The sequence below is a fragment of the Symphalangus syndactylus genome, chromosome 13 (genome assembly GCF_028878055.3).
Source record: "Symphalangus syndactylus isolate Jambi chromosome 13, NHGRI_mSymSyn1-v2.1_pri, whole genome shotgun sequence".
Taxonomy (NCBI): domain Eukaryota; kingdom Metazoa; phylum Chordata; class Mammalia; order Primates; family Hylobatidae; genus Symphalangus; species Symphalangus syndactylus.
In genome coordinates this window covers 116862404-116887083 of record NC_072435.2, presented here as the reverse complement: position 1 = coordinate 116887083, position 24680 = coordinate 116862404, and the positions used below count along the sequence as shown (strand labels likewise).

The window sequence follows — 24680 nt, the reverse complement described above, 5'->3', positions numbered from 1 at the left end:
GATGAGTTTGCAGGAAGCAAAACTGGATTAGTAATGCTTTATTTCTTAAGTTGGATGGTGGTACGTGGGTGTTATATTATTCACAATACATTTTAGTATTTCTATAACATTTATTTATTACTTATTTGAGATGGAGCCTCACTCTGTTGCCAAGGCTGGAGTGCAATGGTGCGATCTCAGCTCACTGCAACCTCCGCCTCCCAGGTTCAAGTGAGTCTCCTGCCTCAGCCTCCCAAGTAGCTGGGATTACAGGCACCCACCATCATGCCCAGCGAATTTTTGTATTTTTAGTAGAGACGGGGTTTCTCCATGTTGGTCAGGCTGGTCTTGAACTCCTGACCTCAGGTGATCCACCCACCTTGGCCTCCCAAAGTGTTGGGATTACAGGCATGAGCCACTGCACACAGCCAACATTTATTTAAAAAGAAGGATTTTCTAGAAAGATGTTGGGGTAAGATACCCAGATTTGAGACCCAATCAGCACATACAAGACATAGCTATTAAATAGAATTCCATAGACAAATATGATAACACTTGCTCATTAATACATTTCAGCCCAGCATCCCAACACATACATGGTGCGTGCAGCGCTTTCTCATGCTGAATGTTGCAACGTTCTCCTGGAACAACACTGGGTCATGTGACCCACCATTTGGGAAGCTCAGTTCTGATCTCTCGTGTTCATCCCACAATGTGCAACATATGATCGATCAGCCTTAATGGAATCAGGCCCTCTCCTAAACAGAAAACCTGTCTCTGTGTCATCATGAACATGTAAATTTTAAGAATTAAAATGCTTCAGAGCTGCGTCAAAGACAAAAAGGGAATGAAAGCGAGTTTGCACACTTTACCTGTCGGGGGGATCCTGTGATCATGAAAGTGAGTTGTAGTGTCCTCCCTTTGGAAAGAAAGTGCTAATGATCATCCCAGAAATACTCTCCCAACCTTGCTTGGTGACTAAGGCAAGCCATGTCACCCCTCCAGGTGGTAGGTTTAATCCCCAAATGAAGAGAGAGCCCCCAGCCTCCCCAATCCCCATGACCTTTTTGTTCTAAGAGGCTATAATGTTATGCATTCTGTAGAAGGCAAAGCCACTGGTGCCTGGAGCTAACGGGAGTGTGAAGAACCTAGGGATTTCACTGGGCCGGGGAGGATGGGTAAGTTGTGGGGGTGTGGTGGTGTGCGCCTATAGTCACAGCTACTTGTTAGACCGAGATAGGAGGATCCCTTGAGCCCAGGAGATCAAGACAAGCCTGGGCAACACAGTGAGACTCCAGTCTCTAAAAAAGAAGAACAAAGCTGGAAAGATTTTGGGAAGTAGAAGAGAGCTAATGGGAGAGAAGCCAGGGCCACCGATATGGTTTGGCTGTGTCCCCATCCAAATTTCATCTTGAATTGTAGCTCCCATAATTTCCACGTGTTGTGGGAGGGACCTGGTGGGAGATAATTGAATCATGGGGGCGGTTCCCCCCATACTGTTCTCGTGGTAGTGAATACGTCTCATGGGATCTGATGGTTTTGTAAGAGGTTTCTTCTTTTGCTTGGTTGTCATTCACTTTTTGCCTGCCACCATGTAAGACATGACTTTCGCCCTCTGCCTTGATTGTGAGGCCTCCCCAGCCATGTGGAACTGTGGGCCCATTAAACCTCTTTCCTTTGTAAATTACCCGATCTTGGGTATGTCTTTATTAGCAGCATGAGAACAGACTAATACAGCCATCAAGGGGCACTCACAGGCAAGTCTGGCTGAGGAGGAGCCCTGGAGTGGCAGGGAAATAAGGATGGAGGGTGAGGTTGGGCCCATGGGACCCTCAGGCTGCTTGCTCTGGACCCACCAGATGGAGATGAAGGTGCCCACCATAAAGTCGTTCTTCAGAGTCTCAGTCCACATGCTCTGAATATGAGTGACTGTCACAGACTTACACTGGCATTGCAGGTGGGATGGGCCCCATGCCAGCATGGTTAGATTGTTCTTCAAGCTCTGCAGGGAGGACCTCGCTTCCAGCAAAGTTCCTCTCGGTCTTATAGCCCCTGGGCTTCCAGAGCAAAGGTAACATCAAAGGGCTGAGCCCCCAGAGTGTATCCCTTGTGTCTCTTAGCTCACGCTCAACCCAAGCCAACAGACATCTTCATGGACCCCTAAAGCATGGTAGCTCCAGGCACTGTGCCTGCAGCGCGGCACACAGAAGCTTGGCGTGCAGCCTCTGAATCTTTTATTTAAAATCCCAAGAGAACTGATCAGGCTCATCGCTGGTCCACCTGGCCATGGTGGGGGCTCAGCAAGGGGCAAGGACCCAAGAGATGCTCTGAGAAGAAAGTTGGGGAGAGCCAGCACCCCCAGGGCAAGTTAAATCCCGATTGTATTAGTTTCTGGTTGTTGCTCTAACAAATTACCACAAACTTAGTGGCTTTCAACAACACTAATTTATTCTTTTGCAGTTTTGGGGGGTCAGACTCCTAAAGTCAGTCTAACAGGGTAAAAATCAAGGGTTAAAAAGAAAAAATATAAATTAAGATCACAGCTTGGTGCGGTGACCCACGTCTGTAATTCCAGCACTTTGGGAGGCTGAGGTAGGTGGATAATTTGAGATCAAGAGTTTGAGACCAGCCGGGGCAACATGGCGAAACCCCATTTCTACTAAAAAGGCAAAAATTAGCTAAGTGCAGCGGTGGGTGCCTATAATTCCAGCTACTTGGGAGGCTGAGGTGGGAGAATCGTTTGAACCTGGGAGGCGGAGGTTGCAGTGAGCCAAGATTATGCCATTGCACTCCAGCCTGGGTGACAGAGCAAGACTCTGTCTCTAAATAAATAAGTAAATAAATAAATAAGATCCCAGCCCAAGTCATTCCCATAGGCAATGGGAGTGTCTTCTAGATATCTCTTTATGTGCACACCTAGACACACAAATAGATATACTGATGTTACAAACGTGGCTACAAGCTGTTTTGTAATTTATTTTTATTCAATAATATGTTATTCTCTCTATGACAGTAAAGATATATCTGTGATAAAGATAGATCTGTGATACACAGTCATTTTCAGTGGCTAAAGAGTATCTTAGTGTTTAGATTGAACATATGAAATGGCCCATTTTGGCTGGGCGCGGCGGCTCACGCATGTAATCCCAGAACTCTGGGAGGCCAAGGCAGGCAGATCACTTGAGGCCAGGAGTTCAAGACCAGCCTGGCCAACATGGTGGAAACCCCATCTCTACTAAAAATACAAAAATTAGCTGGGCGTGGTGGTGCACACCTGTAATCCCAGCTACTTGGGAGGCTGAGGCAGGAGAATCGCTTGAACCTGGAAGGTGGAGGTTGCAGTCAGCCAAGATCGTGCCACTGCACTTCAGCCTGGTGACAGACTGAGACTGTCTCAAGACAAACAAACAAACAAAAAAACTGCCCATTTTGCATTTTGTAGGCCATAGCTATAGAATATAGGCATTTCCATATGGTTCAAGCTAAAAGGTACATTGTGATAATTTGTCAACCAGCCTCCAGGATGGATATTTGCTGGAACCTTTGTTCAATTTTCCCAATTATAAACATCTTTTGGTAACCCTAATATAATTCTTACTATGTGCCAACCACTCTTCTAAGTCCATTTTGCTAACATATATTAACTCTTTCAATCCTTACTCTCCCCCACTAAAAACAAAAACAAAAACACAAAAACAAAAAACCAATTCTATAAGGAAGGTACTAGTATCACCCCCACCTAATAGCTGAATAAATGGTGGCATGAATGAAGTGAGAAGCTTGTCCAAGGTCACATGGTAAACAGCAGCACCAGCTCCAAACACAGCCATGTGGCTTCACAGCCTCAGCTCTCTTAAATGCTACAGTAAATGGAATTCTTTTTCGAATTTCCTTTTCAAACGTTCATTGCTGGTGTGAAAAAAAACAACAACACAATTAAATTTTGTGTGTTGATCTTGTTCCTTGCAACTTGACTGAATTGGTTTATCTGCTCTATCTAACAGTTTTCTTGTGAATTCTTTGGGATTCTCCCCATATGGGATTGTGCCGCCCGTGACTACAGATAGTTTTACTTCATCCTTTACCATCTGGATGCCTTTTATTGCTTTTTCTTGCCTAATTGCTCTGGCTAGAACTTCCAGTACAATGTTGAATGGCAGCGGTGAAAGCGGGCATCCTTGTCCTGTTCCTGATCTCAGGGAGATGCACTCAGGCTGTGCTCCTAAACACTGTGCTCACTGTCTGTCCACCCCGCATTCATGTTGCCAGGAATCCCTGCACAAGCTTTTTCTCACACCTAAGACACTAAGTCCATAGGACAACTTCTGGGTCAAAGGGTGTGCACATTTTATATCTGAGTTCATTTTCCCAAATCACAAAAGCTTAAACCATTTCATGCTTCTATGAGCGAAGCAAGAGTGTGCACACTGCCTCTTCAGAGGGGCTTGGCCCAGCTCAATGGCTCACGTCTGTAATCCCAGCGCTTTGGGAAGCTGAGGTGGGCGGATCACTGGAGGTCAGGAGTTCAAGACCAGCCTGGCCAACATGGTGAAACCCCGTCTCTACTAAAAATACAAAAATTAACCAGGCATGGCGATGTGTGCTTGTAATCCCAGCATTCGGGAGGCTGAGGCAGGAGAATCACTTGAAACCAGGAGGCAGAAGTTGCAGTGAGCTGAGATCGTGCCATGCCCTCCAGCCTGGGCAACAGAGTGAGACTCCATCTCAAAAAAAAAAAAAAAAAGAGGCTTGACAAATAAGAGGATGGTCATGTGAACTTGGCTGGGACAGTAGAGGGTCTGGTCACCACGCCGGGAGCACAGCGCCTGTAGGATGGGAGCTGTGAGTCTGAAGAAGAGGACAGACATAGTAGCAGTGTGCAGCCATTTGAAGAGTAGAAGAGGGACACAAGGCAGAACTCTAACCAAAGGCGACAGTTACAGGGAGATAGATTGTGGCTCAATATAAGGAAGAAATGTCCAACAGGGCAGTCCCAGAGCAGAACGAGCTTTCCTTGTGGTTGCTGCTGGTGATGGTGAGGAAGATGACGATGATAATTTTCATTTACCCCATCAACTTCCCTTTCTCTACTGTCCCATTTCCATCTGCATTTAAGCATCATTTCTCATCTTAAAAATGCCTCCCCTCCCCAGCTTAATCCATCCTACCACCACTCCATGCCTCTCTTCTTTATAGCCAAGTCCCTTGAAAGAGTGAGTCACCAGGCCGGGTACAGTGGCTCACGCCTGTAATCCCAGCACTTTGGGAGGCTGAGGCAGGTGGATCAAGAGGTCAGGAGTTTGAGACCAGCCTGGTCAATATGGTGAAACCCCATCTCTACTTAAAATACAAAAAATTAGGTGGGCGTGGTGGCACATGCCTGTAATCCCAGCTACTTGGAAGGCTGAGGCAGGAGAATCACTTGAACCCAGGAGGCGGAGGTTGTGGTAAGTGGAGATCACACCATCACACTCCAGCCTGGGCGACAGAGGAAGACTGAGTCTCAAAAAAAAAAAAAAAAAAAAAAAGGGTAGGGGGAGGGGGGAGGGGGGAGGGACAGCATTAGGAGATATACCTAATGCTAAATGATGAGTTAATGGGTGCAGCACACCAACATGGCACATGGATACATATGTAACAAACCTGCACATTGTGCACATGTACCCTAAAACTTAAAGTATAATAATAGTAATAAAGAAAGAAAGAAAGGGTGAGTCATCACATCCACTTCCACATCTCAATTCACTCACTCCTCTACCCATTCCAGTCTGGCTCCCACCCCCATCCCTTCTCTAAAGCCTCTTTTGCCAAGTAAACAACAACATCATTGTCACTAAATCCAATAGATACACCACGGACCTGACCTTCCTGGAACTGTCAGCAGCAGTTGACACTGACTGTGGCCATGCCCCACTTCCCTCGCCTCCTTCCCTTAGCTTGCAGGAATCCACTTGCGCCTGACTTTCATTGGATCGCCATGGCGACTCTTCAGAATCTTTTGGGGACTTCTGCTCTCCCACCCCTTAAAGGTTAGCACTCCTCGGGGGCATGTTCTAGGCCCTTTTGCTTTCACATCTACATTTTCTCTTGCTGGTCGGTTGCAGCTTCTTCCAGGGTTCTGGTTGCCGTCTATATGCTGGTGTTATAGAAACCTACATCTCAGCTCCAGATTCATATATCCAACCATCCATTCAACATCTCCATTTGTACATTCCATAGACACCTCAAACTCAATGCCTTCAGTCCTGACCTCATCTTCCACCCCAAATTGGCTGTTTCTCCTGCATTTCCTATCCCAGCAAGTTATTCCAGTACCCATCAGTTGCCCAAGCCAGAAGCATGGCGCACTCCTTGACTCATCCTCTCCCTCTTATCCACTCACCCATTCAGTTGCCAAATCCTACTGTTTCACTTCCTAATATGCTCAAATTCATCTGCTTCTCTCCTCTGCCTCTATCACCTTCTCAGTCCAGGTCACCATCAGCTCTCAGATCTGGACGTCCCAATAGTCTCCTAAATGCCCTCCCTTCCTCCAGTCTCACCCTGTCCCCTCTACTGTCTACACTGCAATACTTTAGTGAGAGCATAGACTCTGGAGTGAGGTTCAATCTCAGCTCTATTGCTTACTGACTACACGACCTTGGGTAAGTGACTTAATCTTTCTGAGTCATTGTTTCTTCTTCTGTAATAAGAGGATATTAGGGCTGGGTGCAGTGGCTCATGCCTGTAATTCCAGAACTTTGGGAGGCCAAGGCGGGTGGCTCATTTGAGGTCAGGAGTTCGAGACCAGCTTGGCCAACATGGTGAGACCCCATCTCTACTAAAAGTACAAAAATTAGCCAGGTGTGTTGGTGCATGTCTGTAATCTCAGCTACTCAGGAAGCTGAGGTAGGAGAATCGCTTGAATCCGGAAGGTAGAGGTCGAAGTGAGGCGAGATCATACCACTGCACTCCAGTCTGGGTGACAGAGCGAGACTCTGACTGCCCCACGAAACAAGAGGATATTAGTATTCTATTGGGCAGGGTTTCCAGTTCTAAACAACAGAACTCACTCTGCTGAGTTTAAGAAGAAAGATTGTCCAGAAAAGACAAATACCCAGAGGCAGAGAATAGATTCATGGTTACCTGGGTTGAGCAAACACCAGGAGGGAGTAGGAGTGGGGAGTGACTCTTAGCGGGTGTGAGGGCTCTTCCTGGGCTGATAAAATGTTCTGAAACCGGATTGTGATGATGGTTGCACGACTTGGTAAATTTACTAAAAGTCATTGAAATGTATATTTAAAACCGGTGATTTTATGATATGTAAGTTATACCTCAAAAAAGTTGTAAAAAGAGACTTTCTTTTTTTGAGACGGAGTCTCACTCTGCCACCAGGCTGGAGTGCAATGGCATGACCTCGGCTCACTGCAACCTCTGCCTCCTGAGTTCAAGCGATTCTCCTGCCTCAGCCTCCCGAGTAGCTGGGATTATATAGGTGCCTGCCACCACGCCCAGCTAATTTTTGTATTTTTAGTAGAGACGGGGTTTCACCATGTTGGTCAGGCTGGGCTTGAACTCCTGACCTCAGGTGATCCACCCACCTCGGTCTCCCAGAGTTCTGGGATTACAGACGTGAGCCACTGTGCCTGGCCGATATTATTTTTTTTTGAGATAGGGTCTCACTCGGTCACCCAGGCTGGAGTGCAGTGGCACAAACACAGCTCACTGCAGCCTCAACCTCCCAGGATCAAGCAATCCTCCCACCTCAGCCTTCCCAGTAGCTGGGACTACAGGCATGCAGCACCATGCCTGGTTAATTTTTTTTTCTGAGACGGAGTTTCGCTCTGTCGCCCAGGCTGGAGTGCGGCAGAGCGATCTCAGCTCCCTGCACCCTCTGCCTCCCAGGTTTAAGTGATTCTCCTGCCTCGGCCTGCCAAGTAGCTGGGATTACAGGCACCTGCCACCACATCTGGGTAATTTTTCTTTTTTTTTTAGTAGAGATAGACTTTCACCATGTTGGCCAGGCTGGTCTCGAATGAACTGCTGATCCCAAGTGATCTGCCCACCTGGGCCTCCCAAATGCTGGGATTACAGACGTGAGCCACCGTGCCCAGCCATTTTTTTTTTTTTTTTTTTTTTTTTTTTGAGATGAAGTCTCACTCTGCCCCCTAGGCTGGAGTGCAGTGGCATAATCTCGGCTCGCTGCAGTCTCTGCCTCCCAGGTTCTACCGATTCTTTTGCCTCAGTCTCCTGAGTAGCTGGGACCAGAGGCGCGAGCCCAGCTAACTTTTGTATTTTTAGTAGAGACAGGGTTTCACCATGCTGGCCAGGCTGGTCTTGAACTCCTGACCTCAAGTGATCCACCTGTCTCGGCCTCCCAAAGTGCTGAGATTATAGGCATGAGCCACTGCACCCAGCCAAAGTTAACGATTTTGAGATGGTGAGATGACCCTGTGTCATCCAGGTGGGCCCTAAGTGCCATTACATGCGTTCTTATAAGAGAGAGGCAGAAGGAGGTTTGACACACACACAAAGAGGAGAAGGCCATGTGAAAACAGGGCAGAGAGGTCTGAAGATGCTGGCCTTGGCTGGGCACAGCAGCTCCCACCTGTAATCCCAGCACTTTGGGAGGCCAATGCAGGAGGATCACTTGAGCCCAGGTGTTCAAGACCGGCCTGGGTAAGATGGTGAGACTCCATGATATGGTAGAGTTGACCTGACCCAATCACATGAGCCCCTTAAAAGAAGACAGTGTTCTTCTTCTGGACCCAGGAGAGAAGTCAGAGATTTGAAGCATAAGGACAATGTGTTGTGTCATAGCAGGCTTGGAGATGGAGAAGACCACGTGGCAGGGAATGTGGGAGGACATCAGAATCTGAGAGTAGCCCCAGGCTGACAGCCAGAGAGAAGCAGATCTCAGTCCTGTAGCCTCAAGGGATTGAATTTTGCCAACAACAAAAATGAGTTTGGAAGTGAATTTTCCCTAGAGTCTCCAGGCAGAACTCAGCCTGCTGACGTCTTGATTTAGGCCTGTGGGACTGTGTTAGTTTCCACTGCTGTGTAACAAATAGAAACTAATACAGCCTCCGGCACCCCTCATTCCATAGGGCAGCTCACAGTCTGCAGAGGGACAGAGTGGGGCCCTCTAAGGCATGGGGTCCAAGGAAGGGGATCCCCTATTGTATGGGTCAAAGGGCAGTACTTCCCTCCATTCCTGAATTTGAATTCTGTGCACACCCAGCATCCAGTGTTATTCCCTGTGTATCAAAGTGTTGCCTGGGGCATATGTTTGGAAAGCTTGGGTCTCTTGTTGTGTCCTAGCTGCAAGGGAAGCTGGGACATTCAACTGTGACATGGATTAGGGGAGTGGAACTCATAACACAGAGCGTTCCCGAAACATGGTTAGGCCGTTCAGGTCATGATCACCCACTCCCACAACCAATCTTCCAGGATTATGTAGGAGAATCAAATAGGCCAACACACATCACATGCTAAGAACAGAACCTGGCACATGCTAAGTCCTCAGCAGTACTCAGTAGGTGTTATATTTCAAGCAGAATGATCTCTCTAAAATGAAAATATGAGCATAAAACCCTTCATGTTTTCTGTTACGTTTGAATATTTTCTAATAAGATGCTGGGGGCTGGGGGACAGCTCTCCACGCTTTCTCAGTGCCTGCTGGATGCAGCACAAGGCACTCCATGATCTGGCCCCTGCCGTCTTCCCTAGCCCCACCTCGGCCTCGCCTTCTCTGCCACTGTACCGGCCAGCTGTGCGCCTGTAAAAAAGCCAGACAGACTGCTCCTTCCTCTTCCCAGCACTGTGCTACTCATGCAGCGGGACTGGGAGGCTCCAGCCCAGGGTGGGAGGCTGGACTGGGGCAGCATCCCCGGAGGCCTGTGGGTGCAGGAGAGAAGCCTCCATCATTACCCCCTGAAACAAGAAAATCAGACATGGAGGCAGCTTTTCATAAGGCCACAGCCATTCATTTGAAAGAATCATGCTTATCTTTTGACATGATGTGCTTCCAGCTATTTTGGTGTTTTGGTGTTAGACATGAAAAAAAGGCTGTGGATAGATGGTAGTAGGCAGGTGTTTTTTGTTTTTTTTTTTTTGAGATGGAGTCTCGCTCTGTGGATCTCGGCTCACTGCAAGCTCCGCCTCCCGGGTTCACGCCATTCTCCTGCCTCAGCCTCCTGAGTAGCTGGGACTACAGGTGCCCGCCACCACGCCCAGCTAATTTTTTGTATTTTTAGCAGAGACGGGGTTTCACTGTTAGCCAGGATGGTATCGATCTCCTGACCTCGTGATCCACCCGCCTTGGCCTCCCAAAGTGCTGGGATTACAGGGGTGAGCCACCGCGCCCGGCCGTAGGCAGGTGTTTTAATTGCTTGCCTGATATTATTTATTTACTTATTTATTTATTTATTTATGGGGTCTCGCTCTGTAGCCTGGGCTGGAGTGCAATGGTACGATTTAGGCTCACTGCAACCTCTGCCTCCCAGGTTCAAGTGATTCTCCTGCCTTGGCCTCCCAAGTAGCTGGGATTACATGCTTGTGCCACCATACCCGGCTAATTTTTGTATTTTTAGTAGCAATGGGATTTCGCCATGTTGACCAGGCTGGTCTTGAACTTCTGACCTCAGGTGATCCACCTGCCTCAGCCTCCCAAAGTGTTGGGATTACAGGTGTGAGCCACCACACCTGGCCCTTTATTTATTATTTTTTATTACATATATATTTTAAGACAGGGTCTCAGTCAGTCACCCAGGCGAGGGTGCAGTGGCGTGATCACAGCTCACAGCAGTGTCCACCTTTGCCTGGCCTCCTTCACAGTGCTGTGTTAGTCCTCAAGCCTCTCCTTGGTCTTCTTCAAGTTGGTAAAAGGCATCATCGTCCCTCAGGAATCTAGAGCCATCTTTCACCTCCTAGCAAATCTGTCATTTCTGCCTCCAAAACACATCCCAGCTTTGTCCCCCTCTCTCCAGCTCCGCCAGCCCGTTCTAGCCCAAGCCTCCATCTCCTTGCATCTGGCGACCCCAGGAACCTTCTCACTGGTCCCTCACTGTCACTTATCCCACCACACTCTATGCTCTGCACAGTGGCCCATGAGGCTTCTAGAAAAATGAGTGAGACGGTTTCACCTCTCAGCATAAAACTTTTCAGTGGCCTCCCATGGCACTGACAATCAAATAGCAACTCTTCCCCTGACCTGCCCTCAGCTGCGGCTGCTCCCTCCTCTCTCCCCAGGTTCTGGGACATGCTGTCCTTGCTGTTCCTCTTGTGTTTCCAGATCTTTGCATTTACTGTTCTCTTCATACTGTGTGTCACGTGGCTGGATTCTTCTCCTCCTACGGGGTCACTTCCTGAACTGGGTTATCTCTGACCTTCCGCTCAAGCTCTAGCACATTATCCAGGTGTCAAGGGTGGGATGAGAATGTGGCAGACCTCCTGCTTCTACTTCCCTGAAGACAGTCAGGGGCAGGCTGGGTGCGGTGGCTCACGCCTGTAATCTCAGCATTTTGGGAAGCCAAGGCAGATGGATCGCTTGAGGCCAGGAGTTCGAGACCAGCCTAGCCAACACGGCAGAACCCAATCTCTACTAAAAACACAAAAATTATCTGGGAGTGGTGGCGCGTGCATGTAGTCCCTACTAGGGAGGCGAGGCAGGAGAATGGCATGAACCCAGGAGGCGGGGGTTGCAATGAGCCAAGATTGTGCCACTGCACTCCAGTCTGGGTGACAGAGGGAGACTCTGTCTCAAAAAAAAAAAAAAAAAAAAATGGTCAGGATGAGAGGGGCCATGCTTGGGTTGGATTTGGATTTGCTCCTGCTGGCATCTGGGGCCTCCCCGGCCTCTGGGCTGGGCTCACTTCTCCTCAGCTGGAGGAGGCCCAGACTCACAGGTTTGTGGCCACCCACTGGGAAACAGGTGTCCAGCCAGGAGCTCCATTTTAACAGCCACAAACTAGCATAGCAGCACCATCTCTACGGTGACAGCTAGCCTGGGACCAGACAGCACAGGCTCACTGTTGGCGCCAGTGGAGGCTGACTGGGCAGTGGAGAAGCAGTAGCTCTGAGTGGAATTGTTTCCTCTGCCTCTCTCAATCTTCCTTAGTCTTCTGTGGCCATTGAAAAAGCTTCTGTGAGGACTGGTCTCCAGGGAAGAGGGAAATCCTCCAAAGAGAATGCAACCAGCTTTTATTCCTTTGCTTACAATCTTCCCATGGCTTCTCAACCCACTCGGAATAAAACCAAAAGAATTATCCAGCCGGGCGCCATGGCTCATGCCTATAATTTCAGCACTTGGAGAGGCCAAGGCGGGCAGATCACCTGAGGTCAGGAGTTCGAGACCAGCCTGGCCAACATGGCGAAACCCCGTCTCCACTAAAAATACAAAAGTTAGCCGGGTGTAGTGGCATGCACCTATAGCCCCAGTTACTGGGGAGGCTGAGGTGGGAAAATCACCTGAGCCTGGGAGGTCGAGGCTGCAGTGAGCCAAGATCATACCACTGCACTCCAGTCTCAGTAACCAGAGTGAGAACCTGTCCCAAAAAATAAAAAATAAAAATAAAAAAGAATTCTCCAAGGTGGCGCCACCATAGGTGGCTTGGTTTAAGCAACAGCTTGGTGGTCACAGAAACCAAATAGCAGTAAAGTACCAAGGTGAGCTGGCAACCTCCATGGGCCAACAAGCACGTCCCAGATGAGGAGCAGGGCTCCTGGTGGGACTCAGGAAGGGGCCGAGGTAAGAATAGGAGGTCAGCAATTGCTGATGGAGTCTCCACAGCCCAGCTGCAGGGCTGAGACAAGCCAGGACTAGAGAGGTAGACTTAGAAATCCCTAATTTCTGGCTTTTGGAAAGACCTTGTAATAGATCACTGATTTTTGTCTGCCTACCCTCCCCACTTACTTTTCCCATTTTGTCTGGTAACAGAATCTTCCTTCTTAAGGAAAATCCACTAGATGTGGTTCACACAGGGCTCACACGGCTCCTTCGTCTTCTCCCTACTTCCTGCCACGGGAGCCAGCACATGACCCAGGCTGGCCAATGGGATGACACCTTGGCCCTGGCCACAGTGGTTAGTTCAGGGATGGATCTGTAACTCACATCTGATCAATCAGAGTCTTTCTTGGGACTTTCCTAGCAGTGCTATCAGGAAAGACTTGTTTGCTCCTCTGAGGTTGTTAAAAGAAGAGAATGTGAGGATATCTTGCTACATACAGAGTTGTTCAAGAAGGAAGCCAAATAGAAGCAAATGGAGCCAGGATGTAGGGAGAGGGATCTGCCCTGATGACATACTTTGAACTCTTATCTTCATCCATGTCCGAGGACAGCACCATCTCTTCAACTGCCCAGTTACATGATCAAATAAATTCCCCTTTGAGGCTTTGTGGTTAACATAAGTTGGGTTTCTGTCACTTACTGCCCAAACGATCCTGGCTGACACAGACCTGCTTAGCATCCTATCTACACAGACCTCCAACACAAACTCATCTTGTAGCCGCATCCCTGCCTTTGACTCCAGATCCGAACTTGGTTGTGAGAATAGGAGAAACTGAACAGCCTCTTGGTTAATTTCCTCCATAACCAGTCCCTGCTTTGTATCACATTTTCAATAACCGAGGCCCTGTCTCCTTATCCTGGCTCTTAGTCCTTCCAGCCCCAGTAGGGAAGCTGGCCAGAACCTGTCGCTGCTGTATCCTGAACATTGCTCTAGCCTGTCTGGATTTCCACCTATGGTCCACACCAGTCCTACTTGATGCAAAATACATTCCCCAATTCCTATGCCCCACGGGTCTACCCATTTCACAGATGGCTAAGTTATGGTTACACGAACTTAAGGCTTCACAGAGCAACTTAAGGCAGCATATCCCAACCTGTGTACTGTGAGACTCCATTTGGCCATTTAGTGAGATGTTAATAGATAGTCCATTAACCAAGAGGAAAAAGCAAAGCTGGCGATAGTTTTTTCTTCCATTTTATATTTTAAAATACAAACAGTAGAGAAACTTTTATTTGAAGGTTATCTTCTAAAGTTGGCACTTAAGATGAAAATCATGGCTCATCAAAATTGCCTTTTAAACCCTTAAATTGTCCACAAAGCATAGCAAACACCTCCCACTTCCCAGTGGGTCTGCTGGAGCCAATTTTGCCTCCAGATCTAGAACAAGTTGCTGTTTTTACAGTTTTGCTCCAGGTGAAGGTGAAGGAGTTGACTTATTTTAGGGGTCGTGTGGCTGAAAAATATGTACCTAGATTAATAAGTAGAGCAGCAAGATGCTCGCTAAAAAGCACGTGGGAACAGAGACTGACGGAGGGAACACCAGATGCCAGTACCCCATCTCACACCTACTCCAGGGAATCCGGTTGCTGAATCATTGCATTATTTATATTGTTCTCTCTCTTTCCATGTCCCCATGGAACATGTATAACTGAATTTGAGGGAGTTAAATACATGTAAGTTATGATTTCACTATGTGAAAGAAAAATATTTATCATTACAAGGTGTTCTCATAGTAATCTGTTTTTAGAAATTTTATTATTATACAATAATCTGCTTTTAATAAATTGAAGGCTGGCCATGATGACTCACACTAGTAATCCCAGCATTTTGGGAGGCCAAGGCAGGTGGATCGCTTGAGCTCAGGAGTTCAAGACCAGCTTGGACAACTATGGTGAAACCCTGTCTCCACCAAAAATGCAAAAAATTAGCTGGGCGTGGTGGTGTACACCTGTGGTCCCAGCTACTTGGGAGGCTGAGGTGGGAGGATTGCTTGGGCCTGGGAGGCATAGGTTGCAGTGAGCTGAGATCACACCACTGCACTACAGCCTCGGTGACAGAGTGAGACCTCATGTCAAAAAAAAAAAAAAAAAAAGAAAAAAGAAAGAAAGAAAGAAAAAGGAATTGTAGGCCAGACACAGTGGCTCATGCCTATAATCCTAGCACTTTGGGAGGCCAAAACAGGATGATCACTTGAGGCCATGAGTTTGAGACCAGCCTGAGCAACATAGGGAGACCCCCATCTCTACAAAAAAAATAAAAAATTAGACATCATGATGTGTGCCTATGGTCCCAGCTACTTGGGAGGATGAGGTGGGAGGATCACTTGAGCCTGAGAAGTTGAGGCTGCAGTGAGCTGTGATCATGCCACTGCACTCCAGCCTAAGGCGACACAATGAGACCCTGTTTCTAAAAAAGAAAGAAATAAAAAGATTGTATGCTGGGCCCAAGAATGTCAGGAAGTCTCATCACTTGCTACATGAAATTGTGGCATACAATCTATGTATTAATGCAGAAGGGAGCATTTACTAATTATGCTCTTTACCATTGGTCCTAAGATAGCTTATTTAAGTAATATGTCTTTTTTTAGATTTCAGCACATATATATATAAATATATAAAAAAATAAATATATATAAAAATATATAAATATATAATATATAAATATATATAATATATATAAATATATAATATATATATAAAAATATATATAATATATATATAAATATATATATAATATATAAATACATATATATATATTTTTTTGAGACAGAGTCTTGCTCTGTGGCTCAGGTTGGAGTGCAGTGGTGCAATCTCAGCTCATTGCAACCTCTACTTCCTGGGTTCAAGCGATTATCCTGCCTCAGCCTCCCAAGTAGCTGGGATTACAGGCAGCCACCACCATGCCCGGCTAATTTTTGTATTTTTAGTACAGATGGGGTTTCCACCACGTTGGCCAGGCTGGTCTCGAACTCTGACCTCAAGTGACCTGCCTGCCTTGGCCTCCCAAAGTGCTGGAATTACAGGCATGGGCCACTGTGCCCAACCCAGCATATATGTTTATCATTCAATATTTGTTGAACAGTAAACATATGAATCAAATAATAATAATCCTAATAATAGCATTATTAATAATAAGAACTAACAATCAGGGATTGCTATATGCCATATATTTCTCAAACAGCTTTGCATTTATTAGTTCATTTAATATTCCTATCAACAATTCTCCCCATTTTACAGATGATGAAACCAAGGCTCAAAGAAGTGAAGGATATTTGAATCCACATTTCCAGATCTCAAATCCTGAATTTGGATGTGGTTACTTTGAGGGCCAGAGCAGAGGATGTATATAAAAATACATACAAGTATTTTATATACATATATACTATTATATAATCAAAAAGATTACTATTATTATTATTATTATTATTTTGAGATGGAGTCTTGCTCTGTTGCCTAGCTGGAGTGCAGTGGTATGATCTCCGCTCACTGCAACCTCCACCTCCTGGGTTCAAGCGATTCTCCTGCCTCAGCCTCCCGAGTAGCAGGGATTACAGGCATGCATCACCACGCCCTGCTAATTTTTGTATTTTTAGTAGAGACGGGGTTTCACCATATTGGCCAGGCTGGTCTCAAACTCCTGACTTCATGATCCACCTGCCTCGGCCTCCCAAAGTGTTGGGATTACAGGTATGAGCCACTGCTCCCGGACTCAAAAAGATTATTAAGATTATTTTTAAAAATAGATACCAGTTATGGAGTTCTTATCCTATGTCAGTCATCATGATAAGGGCTGTTCATGCCTTTTTTTTGGTTAATTGCCACAACCCTATGAACAGATGCAGAAACTGAGGCTCAGAGAAGTTAATGACTTGGCCCAGAAGACATAACCAGTATTATGAAATAAGTTACCCTAACTCTTAGTAAACTACACTGCCACTCTCTATAGATAAAAATTGCCTCCATCATCATTATCAATCAGCACAGAGAATAACAGGCACTCACCATCAGGGAAATTCAAATCACAACCACAGTGAACCACCACTTCACACCCACTAGCATGGCTTTAATAAAAAAGACAGACAATAGGCTGGGTGTGGCGGCTCATGCCTGTCATCCCAACACTTTGGGAGGCCGAGGTGGGCGGATCACTTGAGGTCAGGAGTTTGAGACCAGCCTGGCCTACATGGCAAAACCTCGTCTCTATAAAAATACAAAAATTAGCCAGGAGTGGTGACGCACATCTGTAATCCCAGCTACTCGGGAGGCTGAGCAGAAGAATCGCTTGAACCGGGGTGGTGGAGGTTGCAGTGAGCCAAGATTGCGCCACTGGATTCCAGCCTGGGCAACAGAGCAAGACTTCATCTCAAAAACAAAAACAAAACAACAACAACAAAACCCAAAAAGACAGACAATAACAAGCGTTGGTGAGGATGTGGAGAAACTGGACCCCTCATACTCTGCTGACGAGAACGTAAAAAATTGCAGCTGCTGTGAAATTCAGCTCCATATTCCCCCCAAAGGTGAAGCATAGTTAACATATGACCTAGCGATTTTATTCTTAGGTACATACTCAAGAGAAAGGAGAATATATATCCACATAAAACCTTGTACACAAATGTTCACGTGGCATTCTTCATGATAGCCAAAAAAGAGAAACAACCCCAATGTCCATCAATGGATGAATGGATAGATAAAAGGGATCTACCCATGCAATGGAATATTACTCAGCCATAAAAAGGAATGAAGTATCAGCCGGCTGCAATGGCTCATGCCTGTAATCCTGACACTTTGGGAGGCTGAGGCAGGCAGATCACTTGAGTCCAGGAGTTTGAGACCAGCCTGGACCACATAGTGAGACCCTGTCTCTTAAAAAAAAATTGAATGATCAACACATACTACAACATGGATGAGCATGGAAAACATGCTAAGTGCAAACAGCCAGCCACAAAGGACTGCATATTGTGCGATTCCATTTATATGAAATGTCCAGAATTGGCAAATCCATAGCGGCAGAAAGTAAATTAATGGGTGGAAGGAGGAGGAACAGTGTTGGAAATGATGGCGAAGGAGTGTGGGATTCCTTTTGAGTCAACGAAAATATTCTTTTTTTTTTTTTTTTGAGACAGAGTCTCGCTCTGTCGCCCAGGCTGGAGTGCAGTGGCGCGATCTCGGCTCACTGCAAGCTCCGCCTCCCGGGTTCACGCCATTCTCCCGCCTCAGCCTCCCGAGTAGCTGGGACTACAGGCGCCCGTCACTGCGCCCAGCTAATTTTTTGTATTTTTAGTAGAAACGGGGTTTCACCGTGGTCTCGATCTCCTGACCTCGTGATCCGCCCACCTTGGCCTCCCAAAGTGCTGGGATTACAGGCGTGAGCCACCGTGCCCGGCCGAGTCAATGAAAATATTCTAAAATTGATTGTGGGGATGGTTGCACAACTCTGAGAATAATCTGAAAATCATTAAATGGTACCCTTCCAATGGGTAAATTGTATGGTGTATAAATTATATCTCAGTAAGTTTCTTTTAGAAAAAAGAAAAACCAAAAAGCAGGGCCTTCCTGACATTGGTGAGGACCTAAAGTTATAATACATTTTCAAGCCTGGTCCTATTCCTCCCAAGCACGGTGACTCAGATGCCAGCATAATCACCAGGCGTGCCCTGAGATCCTCGCCTCCTCCCTGGAGATCCAGGGTGTTACCCTGTGCTTTCCCACCTTCCCCAGGCACGCCCTGCCCTGCTCGTCCTGGCGGGCCTGGAGTAGAGCTGAAAGGAATCCCGCTCGTCCTGTGGCTTCTCTCTGCTGCAGCCTGGCACCGTTTCCTCTTGCCTGCTGCTGCTTCCTCCCTCCCGCGCAGCTGGCTGTGAGAGCACGTCTCAGATTCGAAAACCATGTGAGATTCAGAATGTGCACCTGAAGCTTCCCCCTGGGGCTTTCTGTGCTGTCGGCCACTGCAGAGATATGTGTCCTCCCGAGATCCCACTTACCAAACGTAGGAAAAGATGATCACGTGGAAGAACCACTTAATGGTGCCATAATTCATGCTCTGGATCCGAGTGACTTTGTTCGTCTCATACTGGAAAACATCACTGCAGCTGCAGCAGGCTGGCATGGTGACAGGCTCCCTCCCTGCGCGGAGCTGGACCAGAGCTCTACTCTCCTGACCAGGCCACAGCAAGCCCCCTCCCAGTAACTGTGAAATGAAACCTACTGGTTTTTAGCAGGAGTCTTTAACTTCAAGCTCCTCCAATGACTGCAGGGGTGGGGCGGGCCCTGGCAGTGGCCCCGCATATGGCTGCGATAAACAAGAAGCGCCAAGTCCTACAGGCCTGGCTGGCAGATGACCTCGCCCCAGCTGGCCTCCCCCAGATGCCTACACAAAGATGGTGTTCAGAGGATGGGCATTTTTAGAATTCTCCCTTTTCCCCCCTTTCCTTTCATTTTTTTTGGTCTCATGTCTGTTGGGAGAAAGGGGCAGCCTTGCAAATGTCACAAGACCCGGAGCTTCCATTGTGCCTCAGAAAAGGACTGAGATCTTTCCGTTGCCTGAAGCCCCACTCAGAGATTGATTCATTCATTTCTACAACCCTTTATTCAGCCCCTGATGTATAGGAGCTCTGGGTAAATGAAGATCTCCCCCTCTTCCTCCACCACCCCTTATAATACTCTGGTCTGCAGTTGGTAGGGAAATCAGATTTGCAGGGGTAGGGGTGGTGGGGGTGGAGGGGCTTTATTTTTCTGCCAGATCTTTCATGCTTGAACCTCTGAGTTACTCTCCACCCTGCTCTGCACCCCGGAAGGTTGACCCATGACCTAGACCAATCACCAGGGACACAGTGGCAGTCCAACAAAGTTAGGTTTATTGACCTATTCAGTGAGGGACACCACCCACCAGAAGAGCTACTGCACATCACCAAACAAAGGAAGACGGTGATTTATTATAGGATTCCGAGGAAAGTGGTGTTTAGATAAAATCTAAATGAAGTCATGTTTTGATAGACTCAAAGCAAAACAGGTCTGTACAAAGCAGTCAACTTCAAGTCTGGATTGCAAAGAGGACCCAGGGCCCTGTTTCCTAGGAAGCAGCATAGCTAAGATAAATGTCAAATGTGTCCAGAAAGTCTTTATTTGAAGCTCTGCTCCTGAGTTGTAAATTGAGGCTGCTTCTCTGTGTCAAGATGAGTTAGATCCTCCAGGCAAAATTGGAATATTTCAGTCTTAGTCATGTAATTTCAAACAGCAGAGTTTCTGAGGGTCTCTGATTTTTAAGGACAATGTTTCAGCAGTCACTCAAAGATGCAGGGTTATATTATCACTTTACAGCTACAGAGAAATATTGTTCCCTGTTACCTTTACAGCTGGCTTGATCTATTTCTGTTATTCCAGCCTGCTAAGTAGCCGGGTAGATTTTTAGTTTTTCAGTCTAAACTAATTGTACTTTCCCACCCATACAAACTGCATCAGGGTTCCCCTCACCCTCTGGCTTCCAGTTCAGGAGACTGGACAGCAGTGAGGATGGACGTGAGTCCCTGGCCCCACCCTTCTCAGTTGCATATAGGCAGGGCTTCTGGGCACCACTCCCTCCTTTAGTCCTGGGAGTGGTAAGGGCTCCCCACTCTTGCCAGCCCCAGGGAGCTCACTATCTCCAATTGCTTTTTCTTAACTCTGTCCACACCTTTGTAAATGGTTCCATCATTAGTTACCCCGCTTGAGTATGCCATTGCTTTCCTGCCGGGAATCTGAGTGATACGGTCGTCTTCATCTGTAAAAAGAGGAGATTCACAGGTAAAGCCTGATGCTTAGAACATAGGCTCTAGGGGACTAATGGCCTGGCTTCCAATCCTGGCTTCACATCTTACCAGCTCTGTGACCTTGGACAGCTCTGTTTATACTATTCATTCACTCATTCCCAAGAGCACCAGGAATAGTAGATATGGCAGTGAACAGGCAGACAAGTCAAATGTCCATCCACTGATGGATGGATACACCAAAGGACAAAAGTCCATACAAGGGAATATTATTCAGCCATAAAAAGGAATGAAATACTGACTGACCCATGCTCCAACATGGATGAACTTTGAAAACATTACGCTAAGTGAAAGAAGCCAGGCACAAAAGGATGCATCTTCTATGACTCCATTTATAGGAAATGTCCAGAATAGGCAAATCACTTCAGTGTTGCTCTTGCTACCACTCAAAGACATCTATTTTTCTTGTCTTTCTTTCTTTCTTTTTTTTTTTTTTGAGATGGAGTCTCCCTCTGTTGCCCAGGCTGTAGTGCAGTGGCAAGATTTTGGGTCACTGCAACCCCTGCCTCCTGGATTCAAGCGATTCTTGTGCCTCAGCCTCCTGAGTATCTGCAATTAGAGCCATGTGCCACCGCACTCGGCTAATTTTTGTGTTTTTAGTAGAGATGGGGTTTCACCATGTTGGCTAGGTTGGTCTCGAACGCCTGGTCACAAGTGATCTGCCTGCCTTAGCCTACCAAAGTGTTGGGATTACAGGTGTGAGCTACTACACCCGGCCTGTTTTCTTGTCTCTCTGCTGCACTCTTGCACTGGTCCCTCATGCTCTCCCCTCTCCACTCCCTCAGCCCTTGTCTACTATTTCACCACTGCTACCTCCACCACTCCATGGATTCTGTTCTCAGTGAGATGACCAAAGACTTCTCAGATGCCAGACTGGGTGGATATATTTTATTCCGTATTTTACTTGATCTCTTGGATGCATTCAACATCACTGGCCACTTTCTGTGTCTTGGACCAGTTTTTTCCCTTGGTTTCCATGACTTTCCAGGGTCCCATGTTCTCCTGGTTTCTCATTCGTACTTCTATGACTCTTTATCTTATCTTTCTTTTTAAAAAATTAATTTAATTAATTTATTTTAGAGACTGGGTCTTGCTCTGTCGTCCAGGCTGGAGTGCGGTGGTGCAATCATAGCTCACTGCAGCTTCAAACTTCTGGGTTCCAGTGATCCCCCTACCACAGCCTCTTGAGTAGCTGGGACCAAGGCGCAGGCCACCAAGCCTCTTTAAATATTTTTTTTAAATTTTGTAGAGATAGGGTCTTGCTATGCTGCCCAGGCTGGTCTCGAACTCCTGGCCTCAAGTGATCCTCCTGCCTCAGCCTTCCAAAGTGGTGGGGTTACAGGCATGAGCCACTGCATCCAACCTTTGTCTTATCTTTCTCTGGCTCTCTTCTCCCTGTAAATATCAGTTCCAGCAAATTGTCTCTCAGCACTTTTTATGATTCTATCAGGATAGGACAGGTTATGCTGCAATAACAAAGCACTCTCAGTGTCTCATGGCTTAGAGCAGTGATGAATTAATTCTCACTCACACTATATGTCCATCGTGGGTCTCCCAGAAGGCTCTGCTCTCTGTAATCACTCAGAGATCGAGGCTAACGGAACAGCCATTGTCTTGAACTCTTCAATGAGAACTCTGGAGAGTCTCACAGCAGCAATGAAATGTTCTGACTTCGTGATGGAAACAATGTAAAGTTACCAAAAAAAAAAAAAAAATTGGGGATTGAATGGTGGATTTCTTAGTCTTGTGAGTGTGTGGGTGTGTTTACAATTCACAGAAAATCAAGTGACATTCTTCAGCAGAAAAGGGAGTTTTTTTTTTGAGGAAACACTTCTCTCACAGACTGCAAGTGCAGGAAATGTGCCCAACCTCATGAGAACCTATTAGTAGAATCAGAAACCAAACTGTCCTGTGCCGAGGTTGCTCTTTCAGTTTGTCTGAAGCCCGCCTCTGTTTGTCTCTGTGTGCCCATTGCGAGTCTCTCTAAACACTGGCTTCCTCTGTTTCTCCCAGGGCACGTGGTTCAGCAATGCTCTCCAAGTTAGGTTCCACAGTTCAAATGCAAGCCCGGATCCCCTGCCCAGTTCCAGAACTCAAGGGGAATGAATCTGATTGGCCTAATTCTTTATCCCTGGTCCAATCAGCTATGGCTGTGGGCGGGGCCATAATCAAACATGGCGTCGTCAAGGGCCAACGTCTGTGAGGGGAGAAGGGAGGGAGGAAAGAAAGGCCGAAGGGCAGAGACAGATCGAGGAGAGGGGTGGGAAGAGAGAGAGAGGGAGAGTGAGAGGGAGAGAGAGAATGAAGATGTGACTCAGAGAATAGAGGCTCCAAGGCTGAGGGACTGCTGGTTAAATACCCCAATTCCTCCCCCAGGTGGGACAACTCTGAGACAAGTCTAGGCAGTCTCCAGAGGGCCTGAGGGGGACTGAGCCCAGATGCCCACAGCCGTGACCCGCTCTTTAATTAATTAATTAGTTTTATTTATTTTCAGTGTCTTGCTCTGTCGTCCAGGCTGGAGTGCAGTGGCGCGATCTCGGCTCACTGCAACCTCTGCCTCCCGGGTTCAAGCGATTCCTCTGCCTCAGCCTCCCTAGTAGCTGGGACTACAGGCGCGTGCCACCACTCCTGGCTAATTTTTGTATTTTTAGTAGAGTTGGAGTTTCACTGTGTTGCCCTGGCTGGTCTAGAACTGCCGACCTCAGGTGATCCGCCCGCCTCAGCCTCCCAAAGGGCTGGGATTACAGGCGTGAGCCACTGCGTCCGGCCTCCTGACCTACTCTTTAATGCTTCCTGTGTTGACTGCCTTCCCTTCCTTGTCTCACTTCCCCACTCCTCTTCCTGGGTCACCTCCCAAACAAACTACTTGCACCTGAATCTCGTCCAGCCTTATGTGCTGGTGTTAAAGAGTCTGTCTGGAATTTACCCTGAGAACAGTAGGTGGGTTTATAAACGGGTGTGCATGATCTCATTTGCAGCTCAGTCAGAGCACTCTAGCTGCACCTTGGAAAACGGGCGGAAGGGGTAAGAGTGGAGCCAGGGGTCTGCCCAGGGAGAGGGTACAGTGACATGGAGGGGGACCGACGACAGATCCCTGAAGGACACCAACACGAAGGAGACTAAGCTGAGGCAGATTAGGGAGGAGAGGAAATCCGGGAGACAGTGAGTTCCCAGAGGCCACGGGATGAACACTTCACAAATAAACCGGCGGCCACGGAGATATTAAGAGCAATGGTAAAGCTGTGTAATTAAAGCAGCTCTAGTAAGGGAACTGACAGATACATTATTGGAACAGAGTGGAGTCAAGTATTACACACAAAGATAGGTGCAGTCTGGGTGCGGTGGCTCCTACCTGTAGTCTCAGCACTTTGGGAGGCCAAGGCAGGAGGATTGCTTGAGCCCAGAAGTTTGGGACCAGCCTGGGCAACATGGCAAAACCCTGTCTCTATAAAAAAATAAAACAATTAGCCAGTTGTGGGAGTGCACACCTGTAGTTCCAGCTTCTCGAAAGGCTGAAATGGGAGGATCGTTTGACCCCGGAAGGTCAAGGCTGCAGTGAGCCAAGGTTATGTCACTGTACTCCAGCCTGGGCCACAGAGTGAGACTGTGTATGCAATAATGAAAAAAAAAAAAAAAAAAAAAGAGTAGGAACTTAGTGTATAATAAAAGCATTTAAATCAGGGGAGAAAGAAATTTCTCCAAATTGGATCTTTTTTTTTTTTTTTGAGGTGGAGTCTTGCTGTCGCCCAGGCTGGCGTGTAGTGGCGCCTTCTCCGCTCACTGCAGGCTCTGCCTCCCGGGGTTCACGCCATTCTCCTGCCTCAGCCTCCTGAGTAGCTGGGACTACAGGCGCCCGCCACCTCGCCCGGCTAGTTTTTTGTATTTTTAGTAGAGACGGGGTCTCACTGTGTTAGCCAGGATGGTCTCGATCTCCTGACCTCGTGATCCGCCCACCTCGGCCTCCCAAAGTGCTGAGATTACAGGCGTGAGCCACTGCGCCCGGCCTCCAAATAGGATCTTTAAACAATTGGTTGCTCATTCAGGGGAGGTCAGAGGAGACAGGAAAATGTGCTCAAAGTTTACAGATTTGCCAAGGTGTATAACTATTTAAAATGTGATAGAACTGCCAT

At 47.2% G+C, this 24680-nt stretch overlaps 1 protein-coding gene and 1 long non-coding RNA gene across 2 annotated transcripts in view; one reads left to right on the top strand and one right to left on the bottom strand.

Annotated features, from left to right (window-relative positions):
• Positions 1-18948, bottom strand: part of P2RX7 (purinergic receptor P2X 7) — a 59517-nt gene extending 40569 nt beyond the window's left edge. The window contains exon 1 of the mRNA XM_055237762.2: positions 18730-18948. Within this exon, the coding sequence (XP_055093737.1) occupies positions 18730-18854 (125 nt within the window). The 5' untranslated portion in view covers positions 18855-18948. The remainder of the gene's footprint in view (positions 1-18729) is intronic.
• Positions 1-23149, top strand: part of LOC134732068 (uncharacterized) — an 82269-nt gene extending 59120 nt beyond the window's left edge. The window contains exon 3 of the long non-coding RNA XR_010114994.1: positions 23045-23149. This is a non-coding gene — a long non-coding RNA (uncharacterized lncRNA). The remainder of the gene's footprint in view (positions 1-23044) is intronic.
• The last annotated feature ends 1531 nt before the right edge of the window (positions 23150-24680 follow it).